The sequence below is a fragment of the Myxocyprinus asiaticus genome, chromosome 25 (genome assembly GCF_019703515.2).
Source record: "Myxocyprinus asiaticus isolate MX2 ecotype Aquarium Trade chromosome 25, UBuf_Myxa_2, whole genome shotgun sequence".
In the NCBI taxonomy this organism is placed as follows: Eukaryota; Metazoa; Chordata; class Actinopteri; order Cypriniformes; family Catostomidae; genus Myxocyprinus; species Myxocyprinus asiaticus.
Genome location: NC_059368.1, coordinates 4,982,926 through 5,009,901, shown reverse-complemented (window position 1 = coordinate 5,009,901; position 26,976 = coordinate 4,982,926). Strand labels below are relative to the sequence as shown.

General features: G+C 34.6%; 1 protein-coding gene across 1 annotated transcript; it reads left to right on the top strand.

Moving 5' to 3' along the window:
• Positions 1 to 425: 425 nt before the first annotated feature.
• LOC127415692 (protein lin-28 homolog B-like) lies at positions 426 to 23,635 on the top strand. Its single transcript, XM_051654514.1, has 4 exons — positions 426 to 651; positions 1,173 to 1,342; positions 14,662 to 14,849; positions 22,364 to 23,635. The coding sequence occupies exons 1-4, from the start codon at positions 642 to 644 to the stop codon at positions 22,653 to 22,655; spliced, it is 660 nt and encodes a 219-aa protein (XP_051510474.1). The 5' UTR covers positions 426 to 641; the 3' UTR covers positions 22,656 to 23,635.
• Positions 23,636 to 26,976: the final 3,341 nt, after the last annotated feature.

Here is a 26,976-nt window from a genome sequence, read left to right as displayed (position 1 = left end):
GTTTGTGTGAAAATATAATATGAAGTGTTACACAAGTAGGCTATTTATTTTCATAGTAGCCTACTATAATGACTGTGGTAACCAGCAGTTGGAATTTGCTTACTACATGATGCACAATTAAAATAGTTGCATTAAAATGAAGCATAAAACACTTTCTAAAAGTGCTCTTTTTTTGTCTCCAGGACTTTTTATGGCAATTCGAAAGACTTCCAGAACAAGATCTTTAGACTTAATAATATACCACGTGCTTAAACTGAAACTATTCAAACGGAGATGCTTTACGTGACGCAGCGTTAGAGCTCAAGTTCAGCCCGGTTCCGAGTCCGCTCCCTCTCCCGGGCTCACGGAGGAGTCACGTGTGCAGCGCTGAGAGCAAGCGAATGAGAAACGAAGAGAGGGAGAGAGAGAGCGAATGTGCAAGGGAGGGAAAGAGAGAGAGAGAGAGAGAGAGATAGAGAGGATAGGAGATGTTAAAAGAGACATGACAAAAAAATCCGAAAAGGAGACGCACGTCGTACCATGCGCGCTAAATTTGTCCCCGCTGGAAATCGGGATGTCGGATCGACGGTGACGCGCATCACCCCATTTCACGGAGGAAACGATTTCGCTGTAACTTTGGAACGGAGGGTCCGCGGGGAAACATGGCCGAAGGTTACGATGCTTTTTGAATTTCTCTTTTCACTGGCGCACGTTTAGGAGGAGGCTTTTATTGTTGCACGCGCACCGGTCCGCGCCTTCCTTTGATTTTTTTGTTTTGTTTTGTTTTTGTTTTTTTTTGGGGGGGGGGGGGGGGGGGGTCGGGGCACACCTGCCCCACGTTAGGGCCAGCAGCCACAAGTTACATAGTGTACTAACTAGGGCACATTGAGCAATCGCAATGCAGACAATGCGCCATCCCATTATAAGTGTAGCTCCACTTTTCATTGAGTTTCTTCAGTTTTCCAGAGGGTGGGTTTTGGGACGGATCGGTGCTGGATGTACGGGGTGTTGTTGAGGAGTATTTGGGGATTTCCCTCAGAAACGCTGCTCATGCAGACCCACTATCAATGTAGAAAGCGAACCGAGTACAAATCGAATTAAGATTTAAACAACCACGAGCACATACTGTACACACGCACACACATGAATATCATCATCACGGCTCACCGGGCTTTTCTCCCTTGACCGCACAGGAGGGCCGCGCAGAGGTGGCGGGTCGGACCCCGCCAGGACTCCACCGCAGATTCTGGCTGGCTCCGGTTACTGCAAGTGGTTTAATGTCCGCATGGGGTTTGGATTTATATCGATGACCAGCAGCGAGGGGAAGCCAGTGGACCCTCCACTGGACGTGTTCGTTCACCAAGTAAGTAACCAATTCAGCTCATTTAAAATACGTCTGATGGATCTTATCCGCTCTCTTGACACATTTCGGTCTCTTTTATCACGTTATCTGTCGCATCTCACTGACATCAGCAGATGTGTTTGAGGAAAGCAGAAGTAAACATGCGATCGTGTTTTCATCTCCTGTCACTTTAAGAGCCGCACGCCAAATAAAACACATCTATACGCTGAAACCGCTCTATTTGGAGTAAACACCCGGATTTTTAATACGGTGCACTTCTTAAAAGAACCGTAGAAGACTTTATTAGGAGCACAGAGAAACAGTGTAGACTTATGACACTCAGATGTATTCTGTAACCTCGCAGGAACATGTCTGATAAATCTGCCAACATGTCGGAAAATGTGTCTCATGCAGCCGCGTTCATTGCAGGCATACCGATTGTTGAAGAATGTGTCGGGTTTTCGGTGTGAACTGATGTACTGAACATCATGTGCTCTCGTGTTTACATGGGTGTAGTTCAGAACCCCCGCCCCCCATCTCTTGTGCACCATATTCTTCCTTTTTCTATAGGCCACATTGCACATGGATATTCAGAACTGAATCAAACCCAATCTTAGCACGTACAGTATATATACAGCTTTATAAGTTTTTCCACTAAAGCTTTTATGAGCCTTAAAATGCCATGTGTAGTATTAAAGAAAAAAGGAGGAAGATTTCTTCATGCATTCCATTAGCACTCAACTCCCTTCAGTGTTGTTTTGCTGTAAGTTTTGCTGATTTATGCTGCTGTTACATTGTGTTTCTGTTTTATATATTGTGGACAGTACTGTCAAGCAGTGTTATATATACTGGTGGGATAAGATGTTAAAATCTCTTCCTGTGACTTAACATTACAAAACACATTTTGGGAAATCTGCACTGTAATATTGTGGGGTTTCATAAATCTTGAAAATGATGCAGTAACATAACATGCCCTTTTTATCTATCTGTCTATCTATCTGTCATCTATCTTTCTGTCTGTCTATCTGTCTATCTGTCATCTATCTGTCTGTCTGTCTATCTATCTAGCTATCTGTCTGTCTGTCTGTCTGTCATCTATCTATCTATCTATCTATCTATCTGTCTGTCTGTCTGTCATCTATCTATCTATCTGTCTGTCTGTCTGTCATCTATCTATCTATCTGTCTGTCTGTCTGTCATCTATCTATCTATCTGTCTGTCTGTCTGTCATCTATCTATCTATCTATCTGTCTGTCTGTCTGTCTGTCATCTATCTGTCTGTCTGTCTGTCTATCTGTCTATCTATCTATCTACTTATCTGTCTGTCTGTCATCTATCTATCTGTCTGTCTGTCTGTCTGTCTATCATCTATCAATTAATTTAACGTCTTCACAATAGTGCATTTCCTGTAAGCTTTATTTTTATTTTATGAATTAATAATTTTATTTATAATATTTTAATATAATTTATAAATAATAGTTTTATTTATTAAGACCATTCAAACTATGTGTATATATGTTTAACGTTTTAATTGTACTTTAATAATGTTTAACAAAGTGGTTTTGCAATTGGAATTTAGTTAAAGTGAAAAAGATTTAGCTTAATGTATGCATGCCATGATTAGTGTTTTTTTGTCTTTTAAAAACAGAATTATGGTTAATGTTGAATTATAGTGTTGCACGTTCATCATGTTGGGCAAAACATTTTCTCTAAAGTGAAACAAATGTTTCTGCAGTTAAAATATTTATTGAAAACAGTCAGTCGGTTTAATTTGCTATTAGAAAGATTTGTTTAGGGGAATTTAATGTAGATATTCAATAGAATAGAAATTTGAACTGAAATCTTGTATGGAAATTATTTTTTTTGAATGATCTGAAAGATGCCCAGTTGCCCATATAAACCTCTTGCAGTAGCAGGTTTATACTTGAGTGCATTCTGGGAAATGGAGTTTCTTAAGATGGGCAGTAGCCAGACAGGCTGCCTGTCAGTTAAATGGGTTTAATAATGTAATATATCATAATAATAACATATATATTATACATTTTTATATCCAGAGATGAGCTAATTGAACTAATGGTTGAAATCAAACGGAAGCTCCATATCTGCAGTTATACATATAACTAATCAATACACAATAAATGCACTGCATTACCATTTGTTATGAAGCATATAGGTTAAATCACATATCTTTATTTGAAATCTGGTTATTTCCAGGAAGCAGATTGTGAGGTAACACTAGTGTCACCCCACTGAACTCTTCTACCATACACATGAACAGACAAATTCATGATCTGTATGATATTTACATGTTAACACACATTAAGCATGTAACATTTCATGGCCCACATGGATTTGAGTTGTTCTTATAGGGATAAATGTGACAATTATCATAATGATAAGAAGAACAGTTATGTCAGTATGAAGTGAGATGTTTTGCTGATATGTGACATTGCTGCTGTACGCGGAGTGTTATTTTTTCCTCATAGCTTGAGCATTTGATTATTTACAAGGGTTGTGTCTGTCAGTTGGAAGAGCTGTATGGTTTTATTTCATTTCGCTTTGGCATTGTACATTTGTGTGAAGTCAGTTCTGTATTTCCTTTGTGCATGAATGTGTTTGAAAGCAGCAAACAAACATTAGGTGCATTGCGATTATTTCTGTGGCCACTCACTCATTCATACATGCTTTCCATTTAGTGCTGTGTGTTATGATCTCATTTATTTACAAATGATTGTCTTTTGTCAGGTTGAATATACTGTACGCTGATTCCAGCATCCATGCATTTATTTGTTCAAATATCTGCACACTTTGAACACTGCGCTTAGTTTAGCTTTATTCACACACAAAACATATTGCCGAGACTGGTTTCTGTAAAAAGACAGAGTTACTGTATATGTTTGTCACAGACTAATAGCACATGCAGCTGACAAAATTAGCATTTTGCTCTGACGCAAACGTTTATTTATGCTCTTTGTTTCTGAATATGTGCGTTCATGCTACATTGAAATTGAAATAGCTTTTATGCTGTTGTGCAGGCTGTGCATGTATTATGTATTGTAGGTTATTCTGCCGTTGAGCAGTGTGTGTTTGTGATAAGAAGAAAGGATGTTTTTCTCTCTCTAAAGTGTGTATGGCTGATTATTTGCTCTGTGTGTGTCTCACATTGATACTTGGGGGGCAATTGTGTCAGGGGGGCAAATGAAAAACACCAAACTTCTTTAATTACAAACAAGGTATGGGGGGGAAGATCTTTCTCAGCTTGAGAAAAAAAAAGTCAAATTGTTTTTCTTGTGAGTTGTCACTTTTCTGTTTATTTTGATGTGTAGAAATGATTTGTTTTTGATGCCCAGTAGATTTCTTATGCTTAGAAAGTTTTGATGGCTTTGAATTTGAACTGATATCTATTTTATCTCTAGGTTGTGAAGATATAGCTTACACTGTCTCTATAGCACAAATCAAATACAAATAACTTATGAATGCACTTCTTGTGTTAACATCTGAATTAACTGGTTTTATTCTAGCCATATTTAAAATGTCTTAATCAAACTGACCACACCAAAAATATTTTTTAAGGGATTGCAGTCAAGTGTAACAGTAGTTAATTAAAAGACTGAATCTTCAAAATATGCAATGAACATATTTTTAGTATCTAGTTGAAGACCATATATTAACTTTTTGATCAATATATTTAAGTATAAAGATTATTTACTTCCCATTTAAATAATGATATTGTAGTTATTTTAAATGCGTATTCCTGACAGGTAGGGCTGCACAGACATCTTGATTTAGATTAAATTTGATCAATGTCATTTACAATTTAAGTTTATCTTTTGTGTGGGTCATCTGCATGTCATCCAAACACAAAACAATCTGAGATCTTCCTAAAAACTTTATTGCTGTTTTGTGCAATATTATTTCAAGAGTCTAAATGAACATCACACTGGTCCTCTTAGCAGCATGAAAAACAAATCTGGTGTTCAAATTTTATATAAAATAAAATTATACAATCGGGGAACAATTCTCGTTCATTGCAAAAAAATAAAATAAATAAATATATATATACATGGAAATAAGAAATGCTGCAATTGACTCTTTTTACGATTGGTTAATTGTGACAGCTGTAATTGTGATCTTGATTATTTCTTTGATTATTTGTGCAGCCCTAATGACAGCTAAAAGAATTAGCACTGTATAACATATAATTAGTATGAAGTTGAAACTTTTCAGTAATGTTTAAAAAGTATCACAGCAATTATATTGTTACTTTGATGTGTGCTATTATTTGAGATACACTGTAAAAAAAAAAAAAAATCCTGTTGTTATAACAAAAACAAAAAAGTGGCAGCTGTGGTTGCCAGAATAATTATTATATAATTATAAAATGTAAACAACTTTACAGAACAACCTGTACATTTTACAGTTTAAAACTGTTGTAATTTACATGACCATGATGGCACTGTAAAAAAATAAAATAAAAAATCTGTTAAATTTACAGTAAAAAAAATGTCCTAAACTTGATATTAACCTTCTGAAACTGTACAAATCTGCTTTTCGCTTTATAATGACAGAAGAGCACATGATGACATGAAGTTCATCAATAGAGGTTCTTCCAGGAGCAATGACCAATGAACATGTAGAGACAGTGCTCAGTGTCACTCACACAAACACTAAACACCATCAGGGTAACACATGTGAAATTAAAATAATGCCGTAAACATTAACTAAACTACATTAAATATAAAACAGAACACCACAATGTATGTAAATTATATTACAACTAAGAAGAAACAGAACTATTCCCATAAAGTATAATGAAATATTATGGGTCATGTTTTTTTTACTGTAATTTTAACAATAATTTACTGTAAAAAGTACATGTACTCTCTTGTTAAACATAATTAAATTTTTACCATTAATTATACAAGAAAATCATCTAAAAAAAATGTAATTTTTACAACATTTTATTGTAAAAACCACTGTATTGTCTTTTAAAATATATTAAAATTTTTCACAGTATATTTTACAGTTAATATTCGTTAATCAATAATTTCTGTAGCATTTGTACAGTCTTTTACCGTTAAAATTACAGACATTTTTAATGTGTACAGTGGGTCAAATATCATTTTGTTTTGTTACAGTTTCCCCCAATTAACTGACTTTTGCTTTAAAATTGATATTATGATCTAATTATTCTCAGTGTATATACCTTTAATGATACTGTTGTGTGGTGTGTGGCTCTTATACAGAAAGAGTGCAGGTAGATTTGTAGTAGTCTGTGAGTTATGAAAAAATGGAAAAAATCGTAATTTTCCCATACTTCTACATCAGTAGCCTACAGTCTCCTGTAGTTGCAGTACTCATGAATCTCTCTCTCTCTCTCTCTCACACACACACACACACGCACGCACGCGCACACACACACACAAATTTACTTCCTCTGCTTCACCTTTCTGAGTTCAGTTCTCTTTTGTGGCAAAAAGTGTGTATGTGTTCATCTATGTTCACTCCAGCACAGGAAAGAGTATCTGTGTGTGTGTGTGTGTGTGTGTGTATGAGAGAGAGAGCATGTTACAATCTATTAGTACTATAGAATGCATGTCAGAGAGTGTGTGTTTTTGTTTGTATGTTTAAAGAGCATTGTGTGTGTGTGTGTGTGTGTGTGTGTGGTGGGGGATGGGGTCCTTGAACATTCTTTAAAAGAGGAATTTCGTTAAAGACAAAAAAGGAAAAGGAGGTGTGGCTTCAGCCGGCCCTCATACTCAGAATCAACACACTGCAGTGTGTGTGTGTGTGTTTCATCTGGAGCTTTGTGTTTGCTTTTTCCGAATGCTATACCTCTCATAGTGCTGCATGGTTGTGTGTGTTGTGTGTGCAGTGCATGTGTTTGTGTGACTCTTCCTGCATGAATGTTGTTCATGTAGCTGTTTATGTTGTGGATGTGTGTCGCTGTGTTATCATTTTATGTTAAATGGGTTTGTGTGGGCAGTGATGTTTTTTTGTTGATGCTTGTCTGTGTGTAGATTGGTGACAGATTTGTCCCCAGAAGTTAGCTAAATATGACAAAAGAAATTGTATACAAAATGTGTAATATACTGTAGGTATAAAATTAGGCATGTCAGTACAACATTTGTGTGCTACCAGTTATTTAAAACAACATCTGCTAATACAATACCAATTGGTGGTTTTGATTTTTTATGCTGCCTTGTTTTAAATCACTTATAATTAATTACACAGTTTGAAAGAAATGTAAATAATAACTTTTTTCTACAAGTTTTTCATGTTCAGAGGAACTGGTCTCAGTTATAAACAAAAAGCACATTAATAAGTCACATTAACCCTCTTAACTTACATTAATTAAATTCTGAATAGCCTTCTGTCAGGCTCACATTAAATTGGTAACATTTCTTAATTTTTGTAATGTTCTCTCACATTAACTAAATTATAAATGAGTTCTAAATGATGACGCCTGACCCTTTTTAGTTGAAGCAGTCTCTGCTTTAGCTTTAACAAACTCATCATATTCCTTGCAGTGTTGAGCTTGAGAAATCAAATTAGTTATGTTAAAAGTTTTAACGGTAGATCCACCTCGTGAACTTCTAGCAGTGCAAATCTTACAAATTGCGACTTTGCTGTCATTGTCACCCAATTCAATGTATTTCCAGCACAAGTTGTAATAGTCCGACATGTTTTTTCGTCCCCTTTTGACAGAAAATAATTGTCCCTGATCATCAGCAGATTTTTAAAAAATCAGCTGATGTCCGTTAGTGCAGGTAATTGCTTTTATCGGCTGATACCGATGTTTGGCCGATACATTGGTGCATTTTTAATTAAAAGAAAAGGTACATAAATGAACACTTTTTCTTACACAATATTTTTTCAAAATTCACACACACACAAAAAAACAAAAAACAAAAAAACAAAACAAATATATATATATATATTATACAGAAAATATTTCTTAGTGGTTGGTTGACAAGCCAGTGTGGAGACTTTGGAATTGATACAAGGAGGAACAAAAACTTTTAATTGTCCAAACAGGAACAATTACCTCCACAATTTCTTCTTCCTGCATTATAGCATTCTCTCTTCAACAATCTATATTCCAAACATTTTAGTTTGCCAGTTTACATCCATTATGTTATAGATGGATAGAGAGGGTTTATTTATTTATTCATCATAGTGCTCTATGGTGTGTGTGTGTGTGTGTGCATATATAATGTTTAAATGCTTTGGCATTATAAAGCTTTTTACCATGTCAATAAAGCATCCTGAATCTGAAGAGGGATAATCCAGGTTCATAATAGCAGGAACATTAGATCTAATATGCACATATACTCTAGAAGGGTCATTCCTATTGAGCAGGACCTTTGTAACTTTTAAAGAATGTTTTTTATTTGTATTTTATTTAAGGTAATATTTCCGTAAAGGGTTATACCAGACTTTAAGAAATATGCTCTGTTCAAGCTCAGGCACCTAAACTTTATTTGTTATAACTTGATTATTTACACAATGGAAATAAAGAGCTAAACATAGCTGAGGGATTAAATGATCATTTTGATATTTTTAAATCATATTTATTTTATTTCATTTAAAATGTGGATCTTATCTTATTGATTTCTGTATTTTTTTTTTTTTTTTTAAAGGATGAAATGTTTAAAACATCACAGAATTCATAAAATCCATTGCTAATACTTACTGAGGTTTGTTCTGTTGTTTCCCCGCCAAAAATGATGTCACTTCCTGGACGATGATGTCATCAGGGAACTGGCTTTTTTGTTAGTTAAAGGGTATCAAAATTGATAATCAAAACCAATAAATTCATTACCTATTAAAAAAATATTTCCAAGAAGAGACATTTTGTTTAAAACATTTCAATTGGAGAAAGGAAAAAAGAAACTTTCTTAAAATATTTCTTAATAAATTGGCAATTTTTTTGTTTTAAAAGAGGACTTAAAAAACTCCAAATGAAGTGAAATGATTAAAATGTACCCCTTGTTCACTTAATTGTGATAAAAGGAAACTTACTAATATGATCTAATATGAACTTATATATGATTCCATCTTTAAAATGTTGGATTTAATTTTGTATTCAATATATTGAGGGGACATGAACATGTAGTACATATTATGAATGACCCTGAATAGTTCATTATCAGCTTTAAAATCTTGCTCATTTACTGCTGCTGTTTTCTCTTTTTTGATCTCTCTCATTTTTATCCACTAGTTTCTCCTTCACTTTATAACATTCTTTCTCACTCTTTCTTTTCCCCTTTCTTTTATGTTCAATTTGACCTCTTTTCTTTCTTCAGAGCTCAGTTTCTCTTTGTCTTCTGCATCTCTCCATTTCTTTATTTCTCCATCTCAACTTCTCATCTTGAGTGGGAACAGAAACTGCAGATCACATGACTTCCTCCTTCAGCTCTGCCCATATTAGGACTGAAGGGTGAGTGAGTGGGCGGAGCCAGCTACTGATCTGACACAAACAAGCACTGACTTTCCGAGAGTTTGAGAGTAGTTCTGTAGTACTGAAATCTATGGACCATATTAACCTTTTATATATATATATATATATATATATTGCAAATGTATTATATTATTTTTTTAAATGTACCATTTTAGTAATGCTCAACTCTCACTGGTTTAACTTTAATTCTTAGATAAAAACAAAAACAAAAACAAAAACAAAACAAAAAACTCTGTGTATTGGTACTTTTATTCATAGTTTAATTTTAGTACTTTTTTGGCCTTGTATGACCATAGCTATGCCATAGAGTCATTAGTAACTCTTAGTAAGTCGTTTTTAAAGAAAAACATTAATTAAAGCATTAATTTAAAATGTAAATTTGGGGTGTGTTGTGCCATTGGTTCGTAATAGTTTAAAACCTCGAATCAAATGGTTTGGAAGGCAACAGAAGCATTTTTATTTTTCAAAAATAAACTGTATTACAGGACAAAAGTTAAAAACAAAAATGTTTTTAAATAAGTTTTAATGAAATGAATAAACAAGTGTAACAAAACAATTGATAACAAACAAAAAGAATGTTTTTTTGCGTGTATGATATTTTTATTTTCATTTTGACATGTAAATGCAGAAATGTTTTCGTAAATTAGGGTTTAGATTGATGCTGTTTATAAAACAGTTTCTAAACTTAAGTTTGATTTTATTCTTTTGATTTGAAGCTTCATCACAATTTGAACAAAGACGAACAAAATCAAAAGAATTATTTATCTTTGTGTGTTTTCAGTATGAAACTCTTCTGGAAGAATGGTGTCTCTTTAATGATCTGTAAACTTGATGCTCTCTTGTTATGGATTACTCATTTTAGAGCATTGTCAGCTATGAGTGTGTGTGTGTGTGTTTGTGTGTGTGGTTGTTTATTTACATCTTAAATCAAGATGCTTTCGATTCCAATTAAGAGAAATAAAACATATTTATTCACTCACACAGAAAAACAATGATTTATGTGCTGGAAATAACATTCAGAAAGTCAGCTGAGAATTCAGAAGAGAAACTTAAACTTTACTCTGCCCAAGAAAGTACAGATTTTACACAGATATAGTCAAGTACACATTGAAATCAGAAAACAAGAAACCTTTTCTACAACTTAAACCTTTTGTTTCTTAAATAGTAAACTGTACATCAATTGGAGTACATCAACTCATATTAATAGTCTATGAAATTATAATAATCCTTAATAAGATTGTTTTCATGTAAAGTGAACTGTATTTCAATTGAACATAACATAACAGAGTTAAGGGCAAGCATATAAAGGTACCTCTAAAATAAATTCATTGCTATTTTCCAAAACATTAGAATTTCTAAAATATTGCTTTTATTTTCAATTTTATAGCTTGTAGAAATCATGAAAATAACACTGAAAAGATAGGAGCGTTTGCCTCGAGGTCAGCTGCTTTCTCAAAAAATGCTGCCTTTGTAATTATAGATAAAAATTGTGAGTTGATGCCAGACTTTATATACAAAGTTGCATGTCCTCAGCATTTGCAGCGACCCACTTTTTAAATATTTTTCACAACAATTTGACAGACTAATTCATTGATCCTCTCCCCAGCATCTTAAATGTTTGTATCCCCCAGGATACAAAAAAACTTTTTAGGCTTAATCATCACTTAACACATAATTTAAGATCTCTTAATCATCACACACACACACACACACACACACACGCACACACGCACACACGCACATACTGAGCTCATATCCGGCTGCTATCAGTGTATGCGAGTAGAGTGATGTAGTGTGTGGTAGCAGATCAAATACTGTGTGAGTGTGTGTTGTTAATTTAATGCAGGGAAACAGGATGCCGGTGTGTGTGCGTGTGTGTTTGAAGGGGGTTGGGCTGAGTTCAGAGGTCACAGTGAAGGATGAAAACATGTGGAGGAGGGGAGCGTATGTGGAATATGTCCAGCCTTTTGGTGGCGCTCTCTGGATTTCACTTTCTGTCTGGTGTCTTTTCTTGCTTTCCGTCTTCCACTCTCTACGTCTGATGTGTCTTTGTCACTTCCTGAGTATTTTTTGTGTTTTTAATAACACAATTCTCCATCACACACACTCATGTAACTGTGTTTATTGATTAAATCTTTTGGTTAAATATGGTTAAATCTATCTGTCTGTCTGGTCATCTGAAAAGAAGCTGCTTGATGAGTTGAACAGTATTTTAATTAAATATATTAATGATAATGCAAAAAAGGTTGCAAAACACTGGCCTACATAGAATCATTTTAATAAAATGATTATTCAAATAAAAGTAAAAAATTTTTTTATCTCATATTACAGCTCAAATTATATATGCTGGATGGTTGTTTTGTTTGTTTTGTTTTTAACTGAGAATAAACATGTTGCCTAAACAGAATCTAATCCTGTTAACTGAAGCGTTTATCCGCTGTAGATTAATTTTCTATGGAAATATAAAGAGAGCATATCATACATTTCATTGAATATGTTTGTGTGAATGTATTTTGTGTGTGTGTGTGTGTGTGTGTGGGTGTGGGTAGGTTTCCACAAAGTGGCTTCTCGTATAATAAGCACAATGCTCTCTTGGTACAGATTGATAATTGTAGCCCGTCGCCAGATCTGTGTGATTCTTTTGAATCCAATTAAGAGAAATTAAATGCATATTCATCAGCCACACTGCTGTAATTTAACGTAATCATGAAAAGAACAAATAGGCGTTTCCATTTCTGTTAATATTGTGGCTGAAGTGAGAGGTGAGGTGAGAGAAATACATGAGGTCGTGTTGAAGTCGGTGTGTATGTAATGGAAATAACATTCAGAAATCCAAATGAGAAACTGAAGGTGATATGATACTTAGTCGTAACAGTAATTTTTACAGTAAAATGCATTATCTATGTTGTATAGCTAAAGGGCAGTGGTGGCTCAGTGGTTAAGGCTCTAGGTTACTGATCAGAAGGGTTGAGGGTTCAAGTCCCAGCCATGCCAAGATGCCACTGTTGGGCCCTTGAGCAAGGCCCTTGACCCTGTCTGCTCCAGGGGCCCTGTATCATGGCTGACCCTGCACTCTGACCCCAGCTTAGCTGGGATATGTGAAAAAAAAGGATTTCACTGTATATGTATAATGTGTGATAAATAAATAAAATGATTAATTATAGTATTGCCGTGCATTTTGTTGCAATAATATTGCGCTGTACTGAGTGGTTATTTCTAGTGAACAATTATAAATTTGTTACATATGTTTATGATTCGTCTTAAAACAATGGTGGCGATCCCAAAAAAATGTTTTAGATCTAAAAATTAAAATAAATTCCGAACATTACAAAACAAGTGCCTAAGGTGACAATGAAAACAACAGAAACAGACAAATAAACCAGAAAAACTGCAACCACATAATTTATTCATGTCGCAGTGCATGCTGTGAATCAAAGCACTTACTGTGGACATTTAAGTATGTGCAAGAAACGGGATACTAGATTACATAAATTATCCTGGCTCTGTTCACTGCGCATGTAATTGCACTAAATTGTAGAACTAAGAAAATAGTTTGAAGAAATATAATGTAAATAGTTTGAAAGTGAAGGAAATCATCACAATTCTCATTACCTGCATTGTGCCTCTTGCATTTGATTCATGCAGTAAATGTATGGCACTTTAATTAAAACAATTATTTAAATATAAATCATATAACTAAATGTATCAGTGCTTCTGGGAGTATGATTCTAACATTTGTGTTTCGTACTGACTGATGAATAATTTTTCCATAGCAACCTGAACCGGAATAATCAACCGTGTTCATTAGTATTCATGAATATCTTTATCTAGAATCACAAATTTCATTTGCTTCAGACTGATCTGTGTTATAGTTGTATGAATGTGAAAATGTATAATTGATTCATCCAAAAGCAAAGGTCTACCTCTATAGATATACCTTCCGTTCTGAACTATAGCTGTGATCTGTGATTATTATAGCATTAATTGTACTATATTTGAACAGTAAAATGTCACTCTTTGCAGAATGCATTTCTTAAATGTTCTTGTGTAACATAGACAAATTGCCTCCTCCTTCTCGGGTTTCGGCACCAATGAGGAGGCGGGAACCGGCAGAACATTCAACGTAACTTTACTGACATAAATCAACTAAAGAAACATAAACACACAGTCATATGTCTCTCTCTCTCTCTCTCTCTCTCTCGAACTGGCCCCCCGGCTCGTCTGTATCCCCCTACCCGCTGGTTAGGACAATTCAGCACCGGGCGTGCATCCTCATGGCCCGGCCACCCCCTCCTCCTCGTCACAATCCTCTATTGCAGCACTGAATTTTAGATTTATAAAGATCTGAGATTTTATTTATAAAGAAATTTACTGGAATAGACTTGTGGCTACATTCATCTTTTTAGGTGATATCGACAGATCAGTATTGTCTTTTTTGGACACGATGGTGTCCAAAAGTCTGAGACCACATTCAAAATATAATATAAACCTGAAAATAAAGAAGTATTGAATTTCTTCAATAAGTCATTGAAGAAATGTTATAATGCAAAATGAGAAAATTTGTGACTTTGGGGAGACTATGGATAATCAGGTTTTGCAAGTTTTTGCTGATGTGCATGCTGTCATTTACGCAAAAGGAGAACAAACGAAATACTACGAAATTCTGACATTTATGTCCATTTTTCAATTCAGATTTTTAACTAAATTATTATGCTGTTAATATAATTTATGAAAAAATAATAATGTAAATTATAAGCATTTGCACTAGTGATCTCAGACATTTGGACCCCACTGTTTGAGAGTGTTTCTGTTCTGTCTAGATATCTGTAATGACATGATTGTGTGTGTGTGTGTGTGTGTGTGTGTGTGTGTTTAGAGCAAGCTGGTGATGGAGGGCTTTAGGAGCTTACGGGAGGGTGAGCAGGTGGAATTCACCTTCAAGAGGTCGAGTAAAGGTCTGGAGTCGCTCAGGGTTACGGGGCCCGGCGGGGGCCCCTGCTCTGGCAGTGACCGGCGCCCCAAAGGGAAGGCCCCGCCCCTCAAGCGCAAACCAAAGGGAGACCGGTGAGTCCGCTGAGCATGATGGGATGTGTAGTTTGTGTGTTATTTCTCATGATGTTACAAAGTGTCATTAAAGAACTAAACAGGCACTGATGAGCTAAAGTGGTTGTTCAGTCATTCACATGGTGCTGTATTTATTCTGTATAAATGAATTGGTAATACTTAAAAATAAGGTTGTATTCACTAACATTAGTCAACTACATTAGTTAACCTTAACTTACAATAAACAGTACTTTCACAGCACTTAATAATCTTGATAATTAGAAGTTGTATATGTTAACGTGCATTAAGAACTAACATGAACTAACAATAAACAATTGTCTATGCTGCTGGACAAATATAATTTTAGTCATATTCTTTTTGTTTATATTCTGTTTTTAGCAGCTCACTGGTCCTTACAAATCTCCAGACAAACTTTTGTTTGTTCAGTATTCTTTTTAATTGGCATAATGCTTTTAATAGCAGTAATAGATAATAGCAATAATAATAGTAATAGTAAAATAATATAATATCATGTTAAAATAATGCAATAGTAAGAGTGATAATAGTAATAGTTTAATAGTGCTTTTAGTTCATTAAAACTAAGACCAATGATTAATAATTTGAATGAATAATTATTAAAAGTTTTTAACTATTATTGTTTTTAAATAAATGCTTCTCATTTTTTATGAATGAACAAAATTACACCTTACAAATGCCAAAAACATGTGCATTTATTTATAGTTATGTCCACATATGTACGTTTTTTTCAAATTGATTAGAGTAATCTTAAATCAAATAAAATACTAAATATTTAACTAAATATTTTAAGTTGTATTCACTGAATTTTGTTCAATTCAGTTTGATGGAATTTTGTTTTGATATTGAAATGCGTAAATCGTAAAAATATAAAATATATTTCTGAGTGTAATTGATAGTCTCATTTAATAATTGTTTTATAAAAAATAGTTTATGGTTGTATTCATTGTGATTAAGTTTATAATATTAAGGTTTATAATTTGTTGGGATGCAGTCTGTATTCTCAGTGCTTATCTTAAAGATATATCGGTAACACTTTACAATAAGGGTCCATTTGTTAACAACATTAACGTGAACTAACAATGAACAAAACTTTTACAGCATTTATTATTCTTGGTTAATAGTGATTTCAACATATACTAATACATTTTTAAAAACGAAAAGTTGTATTAGGTCACATTAGTTAATGCATTATGAACTTACATGAACTAACAATGAAAAATTGTGTTTTCATTAACTAACATTAAAAAATGTATTGTTAATTGTTAAATGTTGTTGATACCTAATGCGTTAACTAATGTTAACGAATGGAACCTTATTGTAAAGTGTTACTGATATATTTGTAATGTTTGTACTTTATTTTACATTTACATGAACTTAAAAAGAAATTGCTGAGACACAAAAGGAAACGACAGGAATGAATCTACAATCTAATGAATTAGTTTTTGCTTTTTAATTGTTTTTATAATTAGATAGTTTCCACATTTACCAAACAGAGTTAGACCAATTAAATTATTTCGGATCACAAATGAATCTGTATAATAGATGGGGAAATGATATTATAAATGTACATTTTATTTTTAATATTTATTTATATAAATTAATTCAGTTGGATTTGATCAGATTGTGGCCCATTTGTTTTACATATTGTATGCAGACAGGATTATTTAATCAAAATCTGAATTAGGAATTTTAATAAGACTTGTTGGTTTTGACTGGATGTAGACATACCAGTTAAACAGCTCGGATCACATTTTCTTTGCTTAAAAGAATCAGTCACAGTATTGATAATGCTCTGTAAATCACCATATAAATGTATTTATTTATTTAAAAAAAAAAAAAAAAAAAAAAGAAATTGTAGATGGTTCATAGTTTGGCTTTGCCGAACATTTTTCTGTTCACGAATTATTCTTATTGATTGTGAGTTGGTCATACTCTTTCTGTTGCCATGGTGATTTGAGGGGGGAAAAAAATACATACTGAATAAGTCTGAAATTCAGTCTGTTGTGTTAAAGCTATTTATAAGTCTATGTACGTGTGTGTGTGTGTGTGTGTGTGTGTGTGTGTGTGTGTGTGTGTTTGTGGGTGAGCTGTTTATCACACTATAGTCCATCCCTGTAGTTGTGTGAACAAAGAGATGGATGTGGGATGATGGAAGTTTCTGAAAGATGTTTGAAAGAAAAAGTGATACATAAGGACATGAACCCACAAAAGTGCTTAATTATTTGATCTTGCTAAGGTATGTGATGTGTCACTGTCAAGTCACTGAAAATTCATTTAAAGGGAATTCAGTTGAATCAGTGACACTGTTAAATGTTTCATCATATGAACAGAAGCCTTTGAGCATTCAGCTGAATTGTTGTTGGTCCCTTGATCAGAAATCTGTCAATCATCTATAGAGTTTAAAGTTTAGATTAACGATTCTTTATATGTATATTAGTCTGGGCTGGATTTTTATGCAAGGTGTTGTGATGTCATAAGACAAACATGAAAATGAAAGTGCATGCTGGCATAAAGCAAAACTGTCTGGAAATTCAACTTTGTACTCAAATTGTCATGCTAATATCATAATTTATGCTGAAAATTTTTGTCTTAAATTATAAAAATGCAAAAGTGGTCTCAGACTTTTGGACCCCATTTCTTCTGATGTGAATTTATGAGTAGGTCCCCTGGGCAAGAAACAGTATTGAAATGGTTGCCATGGCATCAAAGTGATGACGTCACCATGATGTCATTCACAGGGTTTCAGCTTTGTGCAATTGACTGCTGATGTTAATTCAGTTGTGGAGAAGCTTATGCAAACTTGTGTGAAGTAGCGAGACTCATTATAAAATGTAGTTGTTTCTGAATCGTTTTTTTTGGGGGGGGGGGGCGTCTGAAATTTTTTTTTCTGAAAAAGCGTCTATCAAATGAATAAATGAATCAATAGTCTAGAAAGCGGCTACATGATTTTCTGCTGAAGTGCTGTTAGTGAACTACACTGCCACCTAGAGTCTGTAAACAGTCATTACACAGGAAATTAACTTTCACAAAGTGATTTATTTTGCTGTGTTTTTTATCTGTCAGTCAAATAAACTACAGAAAGTCCAAGATGAACTCCAAAATGTGTCTAAGTTTAAAAAAAAAAAAAAAAAAAAAATTACATCTAAATGCAGTTTATATAAATCCTTATGTATATAAAATGTGCTTGCTTAACTACTTTATTGTTTTTAAATATAAACACAAAATGGCCTTATTGAGATGCTTCTCTCTGTCTGTCTCTCTCTTACACACACAGACACACATTAGTGGCACTGAAAGATCTGATTCTCTATATTTAGACTCAGTAATGTAATTTCCTTCGATCGTTTCCATGCACCGGAATTTCCGTGGCAACCGAGGGCTCCATGGTAACAAGGTCTCTGTAAACTCTTCCTCGGTGTCCTTTTTCTTACAAAAATGGCTGGACATAGTGTTCTCTTATTTGTAATTTTTGGGTAATGGAGATATATATATATATATATATATATATATATATATATATATATATATATATATATATATATATATATATATATATATATATTATTGTAGGAATTACTGGACTGGCACTTTATTAATCACTCATATATAATTAACTATAGTTAATTAATTAAACTAAACTTCTTACAGCATGCAGCTCTGTGTCCATGACAAATAAACAGGCAGTTTCTCAGTATTTAACAGGAATCCTTTAAGGGAGTTAGTCATGGCTTATCCTATACTGCCCACTAGTGACATACACTGGTTATGGGTGAATCTCACCAAAACTTATCCTAAAATTCAAGATAAATTATAAAAATATTAAAAATCAAATATTACACTGAAAAATAGTTTGATTATTTATGCATTTCAATTTAGTAACAATATTCCATCAATTTGAATTAAGTCATCTTTAAAAAAAATAAAATATGATTGTAATATTTTTATTTTATATTAGTATTTAATTATTATTATTAAAATATGTTTTACAATATTATTAATATTATTATTCATTACTGTTATTATCATTAAAATATTTTATATTTTTTTTTATTAATAATAAATTAATTATCTAATTATAAAATTATATATTCTAAAAGTTTTATTGAATTAATTTGGTTAAACACTAAACAGTTCAAATGTATTGGCATTCTGTTACTGAAATGCGTAAATCTTAAAAATAGGCCAAAATATTTTTTGGAGTATATATATATATATATATATATATATAGATATACAGCTCTGGAAAAAATTAAGAGACCAATGAAAAATTATGGATTTACTATTTATACAGTTGAAGTCAGAAGTTTACATACACTTAGGATGAAGTCATTAAAACTCATTTTTTAACCACTCCACAGATTTCATATTAGCAAACTATAGTTTTATAAAGTCGTTTAGGACATCTGCTTTGTGCATGACACGAGTAATTTTTCCAACAGTTGTTTACAGACAGATTGTTTCACTTTTAATTGACTTTATCACAATTCCAGTGGGTCAGAAGTTTACATACACTAAGTTAACTGTGCCTTTAAGCCGCTTGGAAAATTCCAGAAAATTATGTCAAGCCTTTAGGCAATAAGCCAATTAGCTTCTGATAGTTTAATTTGCTAATTGGAGTCAATTGGAGGTGTACCTGTGGATGTATTTTAAGGCCTGCCTTCAAACTCAGTGCCTCTTTGCTTGACATCATGAGAAAATCAAAAGAAATCAGCCAAGACCTCATAAAAAAAATTGTGGACCTCCACAAGTCTGGTTCATCCTTGGAAGCAATTTCCAAACACCTGAAGGTACCACATTCATCTATACAAACAATAGTACGCAAGTATAAACACCATGGGACCACGCAGCCATCATACCGCTTAGGAAGGAGATGCATTCTGTCTACTAGAGATGAGCGTAGTTTGGTGTGAAAAGTGCAAATCAATCCCAGAACAGCAAAGGACCTTATGAAGATGCTGGAGGAAACAGGTAGACAAGTATCTATATCCACAGTAAAACGAGTCCTATATCGACATAACCTGAAAGGCTGCTCAGCTAGGAAGAAGCCACTGCTCCAAAACCACCATAAAAAAGCCAGACTACAGTTTGCAAGTGCACATGGGGACAAAGATCTTACTTTTTGGAGAAATGTCCTCTGGTCTGATGTAACAAAAATTGAACTGTTTGGCCATAATAACCATTGATATGTTTGGAGGAAAAAGGGTGAGGCTTGCAAGCCGAAGAACACCATCCCAACCGTGAAGCATGGGGGTGGCAGCATCATGTTGTGGGGGTGCTTTGCTGCAGGAGGGACTGGTGCACTTCACAAAATAGATGGCATCATGAGGAAAATCTTGTGGATATATTGAAGCAACATCTCAAGACATCAGCCAGGAAGTTAAAGCTCGGTCACAAATGGGTCTTCGAAATGGACAATGACCCCAAGCATACCTCCAAAGTTGTGGCAAAATGTCTTAAGGACAACATAGTCAAGGTATTGGAGTGGCCATCACAAAGCCCTGACCTCAATCTGACCTTAATCTGATAGAACATTTGTGGGCAGAACTGAAAAAGCGTGTGCGAGCAAGGAGGCCTACAAACCTGACTCAGTTACACCAGTTCTGTCTGGAGGAATGGGCCAAAATTCCAGCAACATATTGTGAGAAGCTTGTTGAAGGCTACCCAAAAAGTTTGACCCAAGTTAAACAATTTAAAGGCAATGCTACCAAATACTAACAAAATGTATGTAAACTTCTGACCCACTGGGAATGTGATGAAAGAAATAAAATCTGAAATAAATAATTCTCTCTACTATTATTCTGACATTTCACATTCTTAAAATAAAGTAGTGATCCTAACTGACCTAAGACAGGGAATGTTTTCTACAATTAAATGTCAGGAATTGTGAAAAACTGAGTTTAATGTATTTGGATAAGGTGTATGTAAACTTCTGACTTAAACTGTAGGTATGTGTTTGAGTAAAATGAACATTTTTGTTTTATTCTATAAAGTACTGACAACATTTCTCCCAAATACCAAATAAAAATATTGTCATTTAGAGCATTTATTTGCAGAAAATGACAACTGGTCAAAATAACAAAAGAAAGATGCAGTGTTTTCAGACCTCGAATAATGCAAAGAAAACAAGTACATATTCATTTTTAAACAACACAATACTAATGTTCTATAGTTCAAAAATCAATATTTGGTGGAAAAACCCTGATTTTCAATCACAGCTTTCATGCATCTTGGCATGTTCTCTACCAGTCTTTCACATTGCTGTTGGGTGAATTTATGCCACTCCTGGCACAAAAATTCAAGCAGCTTGGCTTTGTTTGATGGCTTGTGGCCATCCATCTTCCTCTTGATCACATTCCAGTGGTTTTCAATGGGGTTCAGGTCTGGAGATTGGTCTGGCCATGACAGGGTCTTGATCTGGTGCTCCTCCATCCACACATTGATTGACCCGGCTGTGTGGCATGGAGTATTGTCCTGCTGGAAAAACCAATCCTCAGAGTTGGGGAACATTGTCAGAGCAGAAGGAAGCAAGTTTTCTTCCAGGATAACCTTGTATGTGGCTTGAATTATGCGTCCTTCACAAAGACGAATCTGCCTGATTCCAGACTTGCTGAAGCACCCCCAGATCATCACCTATATATATATATATATTGCTTATTTAAATGTATTTAATTTTGTGCTTTTTGTAAGAGTATCATTTCCACAATTCCTTAATAGAAATAAAAAACAAAGTACACTTGTTCTATGCCAATAAAATATAATAAATAGTTAATGGTAGTCAGGTGTGTTGATTTACAGTGAATAAAAAAAAAAATAAAAAATGAATCCACACACCTAGTTTAAAAAAGTACATTCAAAGAGGGTTTGAGTCCAAGATCAGATGTATTTTCCTGAAGATTTTTATATTTTTCCTGAGGTTAAAATATACATGTGATAAACAGAAAAGCTCGAAGTCTCATGTTTCTTTGAATTTGCTATTTAAAAGTGAGGTGTTTAAACAGTTTAGATGATAAATTGTAGGATTATTAGGAATTTTTTTTAATTTTTTTTATTGTGACATTTTCTTGACAATGTACAAGTGCCTTTGATTCTGGAATGCACATTTTAGAAGTATAATTTCTACAATCCCATAATGGAAATTCACAAGAAAATACTTTTGTCCTGTGCCAAAAAAATATAATTAATAGTTTGGTAATTGGGTGATTTAAAAACAATGTATGTGCACACCTCAAAAAAATGAAATTGCAAATTTAAACTAACACAAGGCTTTGAGTCAAAGATCCAAGATCTTATACGTTTTACTGAAGAGTTGTAAAAAAATATACATGTGATAGGCTGAAAGTCTCATGTTTAATTGAATTTGCAATTTAAAGGTTGGAGTGTATGATTTTTTAAAATGTTAAAATACTTTCTGTTTGGGAACACTAATGGTGCAGAAATGACACATTTCACCATTAAGTTTTTGATCAACACAAATAAACATTTTTGTCCTTCTGCAGGTGTTATAACTGTGGAGGACTGGACCACCACGCTAAAGAGTGTAGCCTTCCGCCCCAGCCAAAGAAGTGTCACTACTGTCAGAGTGTCACACATATGGTGGCCCAGTGTCCCCACAAGAGGGCGCTGTCCCCTTCCACCTCTCAGGACCCCCAGCGCCCCACCACCTCAGCTCAGTCCCAAGAAGAGGAGAGTCGCTCGGGCTCGTCACCACGAGAGGGCCCCTCATCCTCTCCGGAGGAAGCATCACAACGTGGAAGTCACTCCCAGCGCTGGAGAAAAAGCCGGGACTGAAATCAACTTCTCTGCTGTCCCCTCAACTCTGAAAGGTCACTTGACTTTTCACCTGAACAAGCCCGGACCCAAAATCATCTACCTCACATGCCCGGGTAACCGGGGAGACCCTCCTTTCCCGTGCAGCTATGGTATCAGTTGATGAGGGTTACAGACCTGTGTGTGTGTGTGTGTGTGTGTGTGTGTAGGGTGTTTTCACTGAGCAACCACAACAAACTCTGCGACTTGTGTGTGTATTGGAGTGAATGTGTGTGTGCAATTGTGTGTTTGAAGCAATGCAGCCGTAAAGCTTAAAGCTAAAGAAAGGTTTTACATCTCAAACACCTGTCCATGGTATTATTTTAAAGCAGTTGAGATTCAGACACAATTGCAAAGAAGACTTTCTAACATTCAGAATCACTAACAATCCTACATTCTTTTGTTTCATTTACCAAACATTTGAACTTAGATGCTGGCCAATAGAGTCACATAATAAAACAGAAGTGAGTCTTTAGTAATGGCATAAAAAAGGATGTAAGCCCATATTCAGGATTGGGGGAAATAAATGTAATAAATATGCGTTTTAAAGGGTACATTCTTAGAATCAACCATTGAAAACACATAATTGCCACTGAAAATCAGTCAAACACTAATTTGGGTATTGGGTAGGATAATTTTGGTCTATGGGGGTCACTAGCCTAATTATAAACTGCAGAATTGTCACAAACATTTGCTTTACATATGTTATACATACTATGATCTCACACTCTCTAAAATTCTATTCTCTAATATTCCCATCAAGAACTTTAATTTGGGCCATAGAGGAATTTTGTATCACCATGTGTGTGTGTGTGTGTGTGTGTGTGTGTGTGTGTGTGTGTGTGTGTGGAGGTACTGTGAGCCACCTGGTCTTAACTTTACTAAGTGATTGAGAGAAGACTGTTATTTAACCAGCGTTCGATAGGACTGATGGCACAGAGCTAAATGAACATAAACCAGAGAGAACTAAATGGCTGACTTAATTTAAACAGTCTGAAGCTGTATTTTGCTTTGCAGACTGTCACAGCTCAATGTGATATTTTAAGCCATTAATATATGTTGAGATAAACATTCTATACAACAAATATATATATATATATATATATATATATATATATATATATATATATATAATATATATATTATAAAATAATACTGAGATTGTAAGCAGATGAACTCAATTCTTGATGATGGCTAATTGATTCCACCCGACTCCTCCCTTGTGCATTCAAAGGAATATTATACATCAATGCAAGTTAAGCTCAATCGACAGCATTTGTGGCATAATGTTGATTACCTGAAAAACAATTTTGACTCGTCCTTCCTTTATTTAAAAAAAAAAAGGCAAAAAATCACAGGTAGATTAATCATTTTAAAAGTATAGCCACAGGATGTAAACAGTATACATGTTTCTAAATTATTTAAGTGTGCTAAAATTGCTTGCTTACCTCATTTGTGTAAAGTTATACCTAAAATTGCAACTTCATTGCCGTGACAATGAAACCTTGTAATGCCAGTATAGGAAACAATTTTATCACACTAAAATCATGTTAACACATATAATGTTTATGTCTATTGGCTATACTTTTGAAACTATGTGTATTTTAGGGTTTATGGATTGGCCACATTCACTTCCATTGCAAGTACCTCACTGTAAATTATTAACGAGGGGCGAGTCAATCATTTTTTGTAGTCATCAGCATTATGCTGTTGATTTAATTTACCTTGTATTGAACCTAGAACATTCTATTAAGATCTCGGTCCCTATTCTATGCGTTAAGATATCATATGCACAAAGTCAGTGGGTGTGAAGTTTTGGTATTTTCGTGCATCATACGCTAAGTCCAGGCGCAAGTGAGTTTGGCGAAATTGCGAGCACAAAGCGCTAATGGGCTGGGTCAAGTACAGTTTAATTCTGAGGTTCTTCTCTGGTTATTGCACTGTCTGCGTCCTATTATATAGTGCAAGCACCAGCGATATATAAACAAAGACTGCACATTCATAAGAAGTTGGTAGTGTAAATGTTCTGAATGCATTGAATTAGAATAGAAATATGGACTTGCTTTCTTTTGTGCATTGACTGCTACCTTGTTGAATGTCAGACATATTTAATACGCATGGAAAATGTGGTTCTTGTCAGGATTTGGATGTAGACTCCATTAAATTACAGAGATGTAAGTATTATTAATCAAGTGACACACAAATCATGGCTGCTATTAACAGTTATTGTACCGGCCTTCCAGGTTAGGCTGTGGATTTTTGCACACACGTCACTTTTACTGGCCGATTTTGCTTTAAATATGTAATTAATTTATTGAAACATGAAAAACGTAAACCAAAAATATTTCTAAATTCAAATTATATTTCAAACTAAAAGAAAATATAATTAAAATAACGAAGTGGTAAAAAAAATCAAATATAATCACCTCACCAAATCCAAAAGTTATACCCTTCCACCAGCCCCTTTTGCAGTGACTTACAGTTGAAGTCCGAAGTTTACATACACCTTAGCCAAATACATTTAAACTCAGTTTTTCACAATTCCTGACATTTAATCGTAGAAAACATTCCCTGTCTTAGGTCAGTTGGGATCACTACTTTATTTTAAGAATGTGAAATGTCAGAATAATAGTAGAGAGAATGATTTATTTCAGCTTTTATTTCTTTCATCACATTTCCAGTGGGTCAGAAGTTTACATACATTTTGTTAGTATTTGGTAGCATTGCCTTTAAATTGTTTAACTTGGGTCAAATGTTTTGGGTAGCCTTCAACAAGCTTCTCACAATAAGTTGCTGGAATTTTGGCCCATTCCTCCAGACAGAACTGGTGTAACTGAGTCAGGTTTGTAGACCTCTTTGGTCGCACACACTTATTCAGTTCTGCCCACAAATTTTTGAGGTCGGATTGAGGTCAGGGCCTTGTTATGGTCACTCCAATACCTTGACTTTGTTGTCCTTAAACCATTTTGCCACAACTTTGGAGGAATGCTTGGGGTCATTGTCCATTTGGAAGACCCATTTGTGACCGAGCTTTAACTTCATGGCTGATGTCTTGAGATGTTGCTTCAATATATCCACAAAATTTTCCTTCCTCATGATGCCATCTATTTTGTGAAGTGCATCAGTCCCTCCTGCAGCAAAGCACCCCCACAACATGATGCTGCCACCCCCATGATTCACGGTTGGGATGGTGTTCTTCAGCTTGCAAGCCTCACCCTTTTTCCTCCAAACATAACGATGGTCATTATGGCCAAACAGTTCAATTTCTGTTTCATCAGACCAGAGGACATTTCTCCAAAAAGTAAGATCTTTGTCCCCATGTGCACTTGCAAACTGTAGTCTGGCTTTTTTATGGCGGTTTTGGAGCAGTGGCTTCTTCCTTGCTGAGCAGCCTTTCAGGTTATGTCAATATAGGACTTGTTTTACTGTGGATATAGATACTTGTCTACCTGTTTCCTCCAGCATCTTCACAAGGTCCTTTGCTGTTGTTCTGGGATTGATTTGCACTTTTCACACCAAACTACATTTATCTCTAGGAAACAGAATGTGTCTCCTTCCTGAGCGGTATGATTGCTGCATGGTCCCATCATGTTTATATAGTTTTAATGACAACTACAAGTGTATGTAAACTTCTGACTTCAACTGTAAAAATCATTCTGCAACAACAGGTGAAAAATATTAATACAAATTAGATCATAAATACTGTTGTTAATATAAACATAATAATAATTGAAAAATAAACTATGACCTCTAGAAAGTTTAACAAAAATCTCATACATTTTTGTTTCATTAAATGGCTACAACAGTGATTGTCAGGGAAATAATTTTATGTTCCACTATTTTTTCAGAGATTTTGAACTTTATTACCACCTGCTGGTGGAATCTCCAAACTGCAAATGCAGGAACTGATATTAGATTCTGTGCTGAAAACAGATGAAACGTCTTACCGCAATGATTACCGCAACTATTTCTAAGGAAAATAGCAAATTGTGCTTTGCGCCACTTCATTAACACACAATACACCCACAGTTTGCGTGCATACACTCACAGATAGCGCAAACACTCCCACCCATACCCACTTGCGCTTTGCGCTGGTACGAGAATTGCGCTTAGAATTAGTGCTTTAACAAAAATCGAAAAGCGTAGTGCAAGGTCATTACGCGTAGCGCTGCGCTTAGCGCACTCATGAAAATAGAGCCCCTCAGACTCTTCGAAAGCTCTGAGATCATTTAACCATGTTTGCTTCCATCTTGTGGAGGAATTTATACCTCCAACTCAACAAGTAGTTTATCACCTGCATTGG